Source organism: Macaca mulatta, chromosome 8 (genome assembly GCF_049350105.2).
Source record: "Macaca mulatta isolate MMU2019108-1 chromosome 8, T2T-MMU8v2.0, whole genome shotgun sequence".
Classification (NCBI taxonomy): domain Eukaryota; kingdom Metazoa; phylum Chordata; class Mammalia; order Primates; family Cercopithecidae; genus Macaca; species Macaca mulatta.
In genome coordinates, this window is record NC_133413.1 from 3,727,932 (window position 1) to 3,740,648 (window position 12,717).

General features: G+C 43.0%; 1 protein-coding gene across 1 annotated transcript in view; it reads left to right on the plus strand.

Annotated features, from left to right (window-relative positions):
- The window catches only part of LOC106999648 (uncharacterized), a 68,795-nt gene that overhangs the window by 6,797 nt on the left and 49,281 nt on the right, over positions 1-12,717 (plus strand). Inside the window, exons 4-5 of the mRNA XM_077943422.1 lie at positions 3,708-4,180; positions 6,748-6,862. Of these exons, the coding sequence (XP_077799548.1) occupies positions 3,708-4,180; positions 6,748-6,786 (512 nt within the window). The 3' untranslated portion in view covers positions 6,787-6,862. The remainder of the gene's footprint in view (positions 1-3,707; positions 4,181-6,747; positions 6,863-12,717) is intronic.

Here is a 12,717-nt window from a genome sequence, read left to right on the forward strand (position 1 = left end):
CAGATGTCACGACTACCCGATGGACAGCTAGATTCATGATTTCACTCACAGTCAATTCTGCAGATAACTACAACTACTGGAATATTAGAGGGACTTTTTAAATTTTTTATTATTTATTTATTTATTTTTTCGAGATGGAGTCTTGCTCTGTCGCCCAGGCTGGAGTGCAATGGCGCCATCTTGGTTCACTGCAATCTCCGCCTCCCGGGTTCAAGAGATTCTCCTGCCTCAGCCTCCCGAGTAGCTGGGATTACAGGCATCTGCCACCACGCCTAATTTTTGTATTTTTAGTAGAGACAGGGTTTCACCATGTTGGCCTGGTCTCGAACTCCTGACCTCAGGTGATCCACCCGCCTCACCCTCCCAAAGTGCTGAGATTATAGGCATGAGCTACTGCACCCAACTTAGAGGGACATTCTTGAACAAAGATATAATAAGAGGAATTGGGCGAGGCACAGTGGCTCCCGCCTGTAATCCCAGCACTTTGGGAGGCTGAGCAGCGTGGGTCACCTCATGGTGAAACCCTGTCTCTACTTAAAATACAAAAAATTAGCCAAGTGTGGGGGCGGGCGCCTGTAGTCCTAGCTGCTAGGGAGGCTGAGGCAAGAGAATCACTTGAACCTGGGAGGCGGAGGTTGCGGTGAGCCAAGATCGCACCACTGCACTCCAGACTGGGCGACAGAAAAAAAAGAAAAAAAGAGGAATTGCCTCTTGCCAGACTTACTTAATTCAAATCAGTTAATTAACTCATTTGAATAGACTGTGTAAACAATGTAGAACTCTAGGACTCTAGGAGATGGTTATCAGTTTGGGATCTTTACACCTCTCCCACGTTTCCCCCTGCCACGCATCAGTCACTTAGCCTCCACACTAGTCTCTCAGCCTTTGGGTTCTTCTTAAAATGTTTCAAAGATCTCAGTAGAACTACAGTCCCATGGTGATCTGGGACACTCTTAGAATTTAGCGACACACATGTCATGTTTCTTAAATAGAAGCTAAATGTTCCCAAACTAATCTATAGATGCTATTTAATTCTGTTTAACCCTGATTAGAAATTTTCTTGAGGACTTAATATAATCAATAAAAAAAATTCTCTTCAAAGATAAAATAAAAGAGGTGGGATTTCCCTCAATGGCGGAATGAAGAGGTCAGAAGTTCCCTCCCCCCTCCAAAAAAAAAATAAGCCTAAACATTGACAAAGTGCTAAAAACCAAACAATTCAGACCTCTGGAAATTGACTAAGAGCAAACAAGTTGAGAAGTGTTTATTGAAGAGAAGCTGCCGGAACTGTGGACCAGAATAGAGAGGCATCTCATGGTTCTGTGCCCAGGACTGCTCCTGCCCCACCCTGCTCAGGCAAGAAGCTGCTTTACCAGTAAGGAGAAGCCAGCAGCTTTGACTCCAGAAGGGCTGCTTGGTGTAGGGCAGCGGCAGAGACCTGCCGCACAATACTGAAAGGAAAACTAGTGTACTCAGTAGGAGACAGACGTGGAAACCCACAGGTAAGTTCCCCTGAAGTGTTTGTTCTTGTTAAGGCAAGCAGCGAACTAGCTTCACATTTAATGGGGAATTCTGGAGATGAGAGACATGTGCTAGAACATTTCAGAGACATAATACTTCATTTCATCCAACCAAGGCATCCTGGGAAACTAAGGGTGGACACAAGGGAGAACTAAGAGTTCCCAGGGACAGTAGACTTGAAGCACCTGTCAAAAGTTCTTGAGCTGGGAGCACGCTCGCCCACTCACAGGAAGATGGACGAGCAGGAGGTTAGAGGTAACAGATTCGAGACACCTAGCACAGCACCTGGCCTGCCACTCACTGACCACTAAGTTATGAAAACACAGGGGACTGGGAGACCCTTAGGAAGGCAGGCCAAAAAGTAAAAAAAAAAAAAAAGAAAAAAAAAAGAAAAAAAAAAGCAACAAAATTAACAAAGATATTTGCAGAAAAAGGCAAAACAACAACAACAAAAAAGCAAAGACATTAGCAGAAGCACATCATGGGGGAGACAGATTTGACTGTACAGTGCAGCCAAGTCTCTTACACACACACAAACACACATACACACACACACATCCTCCCAAAAAACTCCAGGGATAAAAACTAAACTCCAGGAAAAAAAAAAAACTAGAATCCAGAGTTGACACAATATATGATATAAAATGTCCAATTTTCAACAAAAATCTTTAGGATCAAAAATAAATAGGGACCCCAATTAGCCAAACAATCTTGAAAAATAAAAAGTGCAAAATTGGAAGTATCACATTTCCTGATTTCGAAACTTACTACAAAGCGGCAGTAAGTAAAACAACAAAACCCCAGCATGGCACTGGCATAAAGACAGACATACAGACGAATGGATAAAGCACAAAGCCTGGAAATGAATCCTCGCATATATTGTCAAGTGACCACTGACAGGTGCGCCAAACCTGTTCAATGGGGAAAAGAGTCTATCGGAAAACTCGATTTTTACAAAAATGGAGCTTGACCCTTACCTTAAACCACTTACAAAAATCATCTCAACAGGATCAAAGACCTCAATGTGAAAACTGGAAATAAAACTCTTAGAAGAAAATATAGGGAAAATTTTTAAATGATACTGGACTTGGCAATGATTTCTTTCTTTATTTTAAGTTCTGGGGTACACGTGCACGATGTGCAGGTTTGTTGTATAGGTAAATGTGTGCCATGGCGGTTTGCTGCACCTATCAACCCATCACCTAGGTATTAAGCCCACATGCATTACCTATTTTTCCTGATGCTCTCCTTCCCCCCATCTCATCCTCGACAGTCCCCAGTGTGTTGTTTCCCTCCCTGTGTCCATGTGTTCTCATTGTTCAGCTCCCACTTATAAGTGAGAACATGCAGTTTTGGGTTTTCTGTTCCTGTGTTAGTTTGCTGAGGATAATGACTTCCAGCTCCATCCATGTCCCTGCAAAGGACATAATCTCATTTATTTTTATGACTGTCTAGTATTCCATTATGTATAGACACCACATTTTCCTTATCCCGTCTATCCTTGATGGGCATTCGGGTTGATTCCATGTCTTTGCTATTATGAATAGTGCCTCAGTGAACATACATGTGCATGTATCTTTGTAACAGAATGATTTATATTCCTTTGGGTATACACCCAGTAATGGGATTTCTCGGTCAAATAGTATTTCTGGTTCTAGATCTTTAAGGAATCACCACACTGTCCTCCACAAAGGTTGAACTAATTTACACTCCCACCAACAGTGTAAAAGCATTCCTATTTCTCTGCAACCTTGCCAGCATCTGTTGTTTCTTGACTTTTTAATAATTGCCATTCTGACTGGCGTGAGATGGTATCTCACTGTGGTTTTTATTTGCATTGCTCTGGCAAAGATTTCTTAAATATGATGCCAAAACACAAACAAACGAAGATAAATTTGACTTCGTCACATTTAAAACCTTTTGTGCACCTGGGACACTTTCAAGAGATTGAAAATACAACCTACAGAATGGGAGAAAACATTTGAAGCTCGTATATCAAATGAGGAATTAATATTCAGAATATAAAGAACTCCTACAACTCCACGACAACCCCAAAACAATCCAGTGTTTAAAATGGGCAGAGAACTTGAATAGACCTTTTTCAAAAAAGATACACAAATGGCCAACAAGCATATGAAAAGATGCCCAGCATCATAAACCATTAGAGAAATGCATCAAAACCACAGGGAGACAGCGCTTTACGCCCGCCGCAGGGAGACAGCGCTTTACGCCCGCCGCAGGGAGACACCGCTTTACGCCCGCCGCAGGGAGACAGCGCTTTACGCCCGCCGCTGGGAGACACCGCTTTACGCCCGCCGCAGGGAGACAGCGCTTTACGCCCGCCGCTGGGAGACACCGCTTTACGCCCGCCGCAGGGAGACAGCGCTTTACGCCCGCCGCTGGGAGACACCGCTTTACGCCCGCCGCAGGGAGACACCGCTTTACGCCCGCCGCAGGGAGACAGCGCTTTACGCCCGCCGCTGGGAGACACCGCTTTACGCCCACCGGATGCGCCTGCCGCAGGGTGACACCGCTTTACGCCCGCCACAGGGAGACGCCGCTTTACACCCACCGGATACGCCCTCCGCAGGGAGACAGCGGTTTACACCCACGGGATACGGCCGCCGCAGGGAGATACCACTTTACACCCAGCAGAATGGTCAGTATCAATCAAACAGAAAATAACTAGTGTTGGCAAGAATGCAGAGAAGTTGAAACCCTGATTTAGTGCTGGTGGGAATGTAAAATGGTGTGGTTGCTGTAGAAAGCAGTTTGACAGTTCCCCAAAACTCTAAACATAAAATTACCACATGATCCAGCAGTTCTACTCCTATGTACATGCCCTGTTTGAAAACAGGGACTCAAACAGATATTTGACTCATAGCATCGTTGTTTGCAATCGTGGCAAGGTAGAAACAAATTTCCATCAACAGATGAATGAGTCAACCAGAGATGGTCTATACATACAGCGGAATATTATGCAGACTCAAAAAGAAATGCAGTTCCGATACATGCTGTAATATGGATGAACCTTGAAAATATGTGAAATACACCAAACGCAAAAGGATAAATATTGTATGCGGTACCTAGAATAATCTGACCTTATGTGAGGTACCTAGAACAATCTAATTCATAGAGACAGAGAATAGAATGGTGGGTACCAGGGGTGGTGAGAGTTGAGGGGAGTGGGGAGTGGTTGTATAATTAGGGTGCAGAGTTCCTGTTTGGGTTGATTTTAAAAGTTCTGGAGATGGGTAGTGGTGCTGCCTGCATAACAGTGTGAGTGTAGTTAATGTCATCAAATTTTGCGTGAAAATAATTAGAATAGTACATTTATGTTGTGTATTTTTGGCACACACACACAGACATTCACACGGGTAAGTGTGCATCTCTGGAAAAAAAGAGGCAGTTAAAAGAAACTAGAAGACAATGACTTCAGAGCAACTATTCTAAATATGTTCCAAAAATTCAGAGAAAATAGGTTTAAATAATAAAAAGAGAGTGTGATGAGGATGCAGCACGTAGAAAAGCTAGAATTGAAAACTGTAACATATGAAATGAACAATTCACTAAATTTATTCAACAACAGATTTGAGATGGTGAATACTGAGTTAGCGAACTTCAAGACAGATCCAGTACAAAACACAGGGAGAAAAAAAGCTTAATAAGGAATAAAGTCGTGTTACTTTTCATCAGCCGTGATGGAAAACTAATAACAATATTAGCCTTTTGTTTGTCACACAATGCATAAATTATTTTTCCTAAATTTATCATTTGTCATTCAAATTTGTTTACAGTGGCTTGTCATTCACACTTCCTGAGTAAGAAAAAAATTTGGCAGGTTATTTGTAATGGATTCTGAATAGTACTTAATGAAAATTTACAATCTCAGGCCAATAGTTCCATATTATTTTTGTTTGTAATCTGTTTTTTTTAAAACCTTGAATGCACCTCAAAATAAAATTAGATTTAATATGTGATTGGGATCTAACTCTCTCCATGTCCTTCTCCAAACTGGCCTGTTGAAATTATGTGCAAGACCTTTTCAAACACTTAACCCAAGTATGCACATAGGAGTGCACATGGAAAATTGTAGCATTCCAACTACCACAATGTAGTCTTTTAAAAAAACTAGCAACGTAACTCTTAATATTCAGCCTAAGGGGAAATACTATGAATTGTAAAGAAAAGAAGTATATACCTCCTACACAAAAAGCATGTGTCGTAAAATTGTTGCTTTCAGCCACTACTGAGCGACCATGGCTAAGAGAAAGTTGAGTAATCTGGCATGTATTCTAAAACCACACTCCTAGAACCCATCCCTTTTGATATAAATGATAGTTATCCATTCACTCAATTATTCAAAAAATATGTATTAAATACCTACTACATGCCAAGAACTTCTCTAGGCAATGATAATAACAGGAAATGAAAAAAGTAACTTGTTCCTGTTTTTTTTTTTTTTAGATGGAGTCTTGCTCTGTCACCCAGGCTGGACAGGCTGGAGTGCAATGGCGCGATCTTGGCTCGCTGCAAACTGCCTCCCAGGTTCAAGTGATTCTCCTGCCTCAGCCTCCCGAGTAGCTGGGATTACAGGTGCCTGCCACCACGCCCAGCTATTTTTGGTATTTTTAGTAGAGACGGGGTTTCTCCATGTTGGCCAGGCTGGTCTTGAACTCCTGACCTCAGGTGATCCTCCTGCCTCAGCCTCCCAAAGTGCTGGGATTACAGGCATGAGCCATCACTTCCTGCCTGTTACCTTTTTGATTGATACTAATAAATCTCTTGTTGTGTACCTTTTACTTTTTTAGAACAGAAAGTAAGTGAAAAAGAAAGTTGTCAGTTATTTTCATCAAATTTCCTATTACCATATGTACTATGTTTTGGTGACTTTCACCCTAGGATTCATGGAGGTAAAATTCTGCCTGCTGAACTTTTTTGCTGTAAATTTACTTATGTAATCCCACCATAGCTGAATAGATGTTCAGTGTGAGATAGCCCTAGGATAAAACACAGCCCTCTCTAGCAAATATATTAATAGAAGGCAAAAAAGCTGTCAAAATGTAGAAAAATGTTCAAACAATTAGGTTAAATTTGTTTACAACCTTATTCATGATTGCCCCTTATATCCTACCATGTGTCAGGTAATAGACTTAAAAGACTTTTGTGTACCCTCAGAGATGAAAATTATGGATGGAAAGTGATTAATAAATTCTTCTTCTGTAGGAAAAAATCTCCACCTGGAAGCACAATATTAAAGAATAGAAGAGTGCTATGTTTGCACCATCACTACTTAAAGCAAAGCTCTACACGGTGCTGCGTTTTTCTCCATTTGCATTGGGTGAGTGGATCTTTATAAATTCTTTATAGCTTCTGATCAACCAGACATCACACATTTCTAGAAAGTTGTCACAGCTTAAATGATCTATACAGGAGGTAGGTCCAGAAACACATCAAGGCAATGTGCCATCCCAACTGTGATCAAAGGTTAATTCCATGGCTATGAACATAAACAGACCTGGATTTGGGTTCTATTTTAACAAATAGGTAGGATTGCGACTTTGAGAAAGGATCTGTTTCTGTCTGATCCCTTTTCATTCATTTCACTTCCCAAACTTGTGGGGCTTAAAGGCAATCTCTACACCCATGGGCTAATATAAAATTAAGTCCAGAGAAAACAGCTAGCTTCAATTTGGGGATACGGCTACACACTTTTAGCAGTTAGGGGCTTCCTAGACATTCGGAGTGGGTATCGTTCAAGAAAAAATTTATAGAGGAGAAAATAGTTTCAGACCATAAATTTATAGGACCTGTTTTACAAGGAAAAAATCAGAGTGTGGCTTAATGCTATTTTGGAAATAGCAGGTTGGTATAATATCACTGGCAGCATTGTTGCTTATGAAAGTCATGATTCGTAAAATAATATCATCGTGAAGCAAACAAAGGGACTTGGTAGGAACATTAAACTAAACTAACACCAAAAACATACGGAACAAAAAACCCCAAACTGCGTCCTAACCCATGGAAAATTGTTAAAAAAATTTAAGTAAAATTATCGATCAAAACTTCGTTTTATAAAATAAAAGCATAGTTGTTTCATTTCGTTTTTCTTCAGTTGGTGTATATGTCACTATTTCTTCATGTTTCATTACTATAGATTTTGAGTTGCAAGATTAAATACAGGATTGTTTTATGTATTTTAAGTCAAAGATCAATTGTGATTTCAGAACCAGGACATAAAGTCATAATTTGGAATAACTTATTCTTAAATCCATTATCCATTTAGCCATGCAACAAATATTTATGGGCTTACTCTATGGCAGTCCTTACTTTAATTGCCAGGGATCCAGTAATGAATTAAATAGACAAAGTCTCTGCATTCAGTGCGAGAGGAGAGAAGCAATGAACAAACGTATCCTAAATGACCCATAGGATAATAAGAGCTATAAGGAAAATAAACCAGTTCAGAAGTACAGCTTCAGGGAAAGGGAACATCTCTTCACTATAATTGTTAAAAATAATCTGATAGTAAAACTTAACTATTTTGCAGAACATACTCTGTTTCTTTCTTGAATCTTAGCTATGACAATTAGAATATATGAGTCATTTAGGATTAGAATCAGCTGTTGTATTAGTCCTTTTTCACACTGCTGTAAAGAAATACCCAAGACTGAGTAATTTATAAGTGAAGGAGGTTTAATTGACTCACACTTCCCCAGGGCTGGGGAGGCCTCAGGAAACTTAACAACCATGGTGGAAGGGGAAGCAGGCACCGTCTTTTTTTTTTTTTTTTTTTTTTTTTTTTTTTTTTTGAGAGGGAGTCTCACTCTGTCACCAGGGCTGGAGTGCAGTGGCAGAGTCTCGGCTCACTGCAACCTCCGCCTCCCCGGTTCAAGCGATTCTCCCGCCTCAGCCTCCCAAGTAGCTGGGATTACAGGTGCCCGCCACTATGCCTGGCTAATTTTTTTGCATTTTCAGTAGAGACGGGGTTTCACTATGTTGGCCAGGCGGTTTTGAACTCCTGACCTTGTGATTCGCCCCAGGCACCTTCTTTACAAAGAAGCAGGAGAGAGAAGTGAGAGTGCAGGACAAGCTGCCACTTATAAAACCATCAGATCTCCTGAGAACTCACTCACTATCATGAGAACAGCATGGGGGAACCGCCACCAGGATCCAATCACCTTCCTCCCTCCACATGTGGGGATTACAACTGGAAAGGAGATTTGAGGTGGGGGGACACAGAACCAAATCCTCTCCGCTTTGAGGGGCAGAATGACAGAAAACACATGACAGTGGCCTGCATAAGACTATAGCTTCTTTCTTTCTGCCCCAAGTCCGGATAGGTGTGATTCTCGGTTGTGTCGGGGACCGGGATCCTTGCACCTTGCTCTTCCATCCTGAGAGCTTTGACTTCCTGGTCCAAAATGGTGACATCCACATTCCAGGCAGCACAGCAGTGGGTGGGCCACGGAGGAAGACAGCAGAGGGGCCTCTCAGAAAGGTTGCCCAGCACCTGCCCCAAGACACTTGCTGGGATCTTCATAGCTAGAACAAGACACAGGAGCACGCTTAGGGCACTGGAACCTCGACGTTTCCACGTTTCTGCAGTATTTCAGAACAGGACACGGGAGCAGGCTCAGCGCACCAGAACCTCGATATTTCCGGGAAATTTCAGAACAGGGCACAGGGGGTGCTCGGCACTCCAGGAACCTCGGCCTTTCCGTGCATATTTCAGAACAGGGTACGGGGCATTCTCAGCACTCCGGGAACCTTGGTGTTTCCAGGCATATTTCAGGTGTTTGTGCTTTCCCCAAAATTAAAGTCTCTAAAGCCACAGATGTAGGGGGAAATTGATAAAAGGGCACAGTCGACAATTTAACAGTGTGCACACAGTGGCCTTAAAATCACATGATTTCTTTCCTCAAGTGACAGATAACTAACTGCCTTTGCTTAGGTTTTCAAGAAAAATAATAGACCATCAGAAACCACATGAGTGGCAAATAGTCAAAATCTATGAGCAGAATTTAGCTCTTGGTGCTCTTGAATGATGAGCATTCTTAGGAAGAAAATCGTGCTTGAGAAATACTATTCATATCGAGACATAATTGTATCTAAAGGAACAATTGCTAAGAAAACAACCTCAGGAACTACTTGGAATAGTAATTAGCACAATATTTTATTTGAGTGGAGTAGAGATTCTTTACCAGTTCATCTAACTTTCATTTTCTAACTCTGTGCACTGAATCTCTGAAGTCACAGAATGCCCTTTGGACAGCAGTGCTCTTCAAAATGGTGGGAAATGTCTGGGATGTCCGTGAAGTGCCTGTGTAGGCTGAGAAACAGCCCCTTCTGTGCAAACTTGCGGTGTCAGTATTAAGAAGGTTAGATGCGTGCAAAGCAAGTCGAAGACACACGTAGAAAATACCAAGTTGCAAAGGATGTAGTGTGGGCGTCAATGCATGAGAAGCAGAAAAGCTCAGCCTGGGGTATTCAGGGGAAACTTGGTAGAAGTACCTGCACCTGAAGTCAGCCTTGAAATAGTCGGCACTGTTGTTAAACCAGGAAGGATGAAGGCAGAGCATCTGTGATATGATGTGCACAGGCACAGTGAACAGATGAGCAAGTGACATGGACCAATGCCACCAACTTCTGTGCAGTGACACGCCAAGGCCAAGCACTGGAGATGCAAGATAAACTAGGGGGAATGTGTTCTTACCCTCCCAGATTTTCAGTTTCAGAGAAATGCCTATGGGGAGGAGGACAGGGCATTGGTAGTTTTTGAGCACCTGTAGAGGGTTTCAGTGAGATGCCTATGGGGAGGAGGACGGGCATTGGTACCTTTTGAGCACCTGTAGGGGCTGGAGGAAGTGAACATGTTCTCTCTTTGCTCCAATATTTTTTGTTTTACACTGAAAACATATGGGTGCCTTCAAATGATCAAGTAGGGCAAAGGGATTCAATAGGAAACCTGTCTTCTCACAGTGAATACTCTTGTTTCCAGTGTTGACTATTGCTGACTATTTCTCCCGAGTCCTTCCTGAAATACCTCTTGCATTTCCCAGTGTGTAAGTATCCTTAGGGGTGTACATCTTTCCATAAAAAACTGATTTCGCATGGTAGAGTGACTCAGGGTTGCAAGCAGAGTTCATTTTATCCCTTCTTAAGAGTGGTCCCCTTTAATCTGGTGTTACAGCTTGTCCACCTGATATGGTTTGGCTGTGTCCCCACCCAAATCTCATCTTGAATTGTAGCTCCCATAATTCCCACGTGTTGTAGGAGGGACCCGGTGGGAGGTACCTGAATCATGGGGGTGGATCTTTCATGTGCTATTCTCGTGATGGTGAATAAGTCTCACAAGATCTGATGGTTTTATAAATGGGAGTTCCCTGCACACACTTCCTCTTGCCTGCTGCCATGTAAGACATGTTTTTCTCCTCCTCTGCCTTCTGCCATGATGGTGAGACCTCCCCAGCCATGTGGAACTGTGAGTTCCTTAAACCTCTTTCCTTTGTAAATCACCCAGTCTTGGGAATGTCTTTATTAGCAGCATGAGAAAGGGGTAACACACCTCCCCCAAATCCACATACTGAAGTCCTAACCCCAGTACCTCCTAGTGTGATTTTATTTGGAGATAGGGTCATGGCAGATGGTAATAGTTAAGATGAAGTTATAGGTTGACCCTTAATCCAAGTTGAATAGTGTCTTTGTGAAAAGGGGGCATTTGGACACACACACACTGGGAGAATACCAGGTGAAGACGAGAGAAAAGATGAGTGATGCCTCTATAAGCCAAGGAAGGTTAGAGTTGCCTGGAAGCCACCAGAGTCTAGGAGAGAGGACTGAAACAGGTTCTCCCTCATAGTTCCCGGAAGGAACCAACCCTGCCGGCACCTTGGTCTCAGACTTCCAGCCTCCAGAACTGTGGGACAATAGGTTTCTGTTGTTCAAGCTGCCTGCTTTGTGGTATTTTGTGAAGGCATCCCTAGAAAATAGATACATTCAGCTTTGTAAAACTTGCCCATCATTTAGATGAAATCCTGGGGAGGTGCTATGGTTTTCCATTCCATTTGGGGAAATAAAAATCTATTTCAGGCACTCCTAGATGTTCACGCAAAGTTCAGTGCATTCTAACATCAAAATTGCAGATTTTCACTCCATTTCAGCAGCCCTCATTCATCTCTCCACTGTGGGAAGCAGATGTGGCTGTAATCTGGTGCGGGGATTCCATCAGCAGAGATGACAGTTATGCACTTTTTATTTCCAGGGTCCTTTCCTGAATTCCTCCCAGATTGTTCCACCAGGACCTCCACCTGCAGGAGCTTGGTGCTGGACATTCTGTTCTGACACAATGCCCTTCCTCAGTCTTGCATCCACACCAAGCCATGCAGCTCTTCCTGCTGAGGTGGTTTTGCCCCAGGAAGCCCTCCTGGGTGGGTCCTTGTCAAATAATCCCACAGCTGTGCCCAGAAGCAGGGTCCCTTTGGGCTGTATGGGAGTGTGCACCTTTGCCCAATAGCTGACTTAGAGCAGGGCAAGCAATCTCATTTTCCTCCCTTCCCTCTGAGGCCAGTGCAGCCAGACAGACCCTCTGGCATCAAGACCTTTCCAGAGAGCCAGAAGGTACCAGTCTGCACATCCCAAATACCAAGGAATATAGTGTTTCCAGGAATCTGTTCCCACTTGTATGAGTTTGAGGAGAAGCACCCTTGATCCTTAACCACAGGGCAAGAGAAATGCACAGCAACCAATTGAAAGATTGCTCACTCGGAGGTCTCTGCAACTCATATGAATTTTTAACTTTCTCTTATATACTTTTAGGTAGATGATTGTGATTGGTGAATTTTACGAGTTACGTTGACTGGGCTGAGGGATGCTGAAGTAGTTGGTTAAATGCCATTCTGGGTGTGCCTGTGAGGATGTTTCCACTAGAGATTAGCGTTGGTATGGGCAGAGCGAGTTAAGAAAATGGCGCTCCCCAGTGTAGATGGGTCTCATCCAACCCTGGGAGAGCCTGCAGAGAGTGGAAAGCAGAGGAAGGCTGGATTTTCTCGCTGCTTAACTGCTCCTGCTGAGACGCCGCTCCTCTCTCTCCTCAAACTAGGGCTTACACCATCAATGCCCCTGGTTCTCAGGCCTTTGGACTCACACTGAATGACACCTGCAGCTTCCCCAGGTTTATATCTTGCAAATGGCACA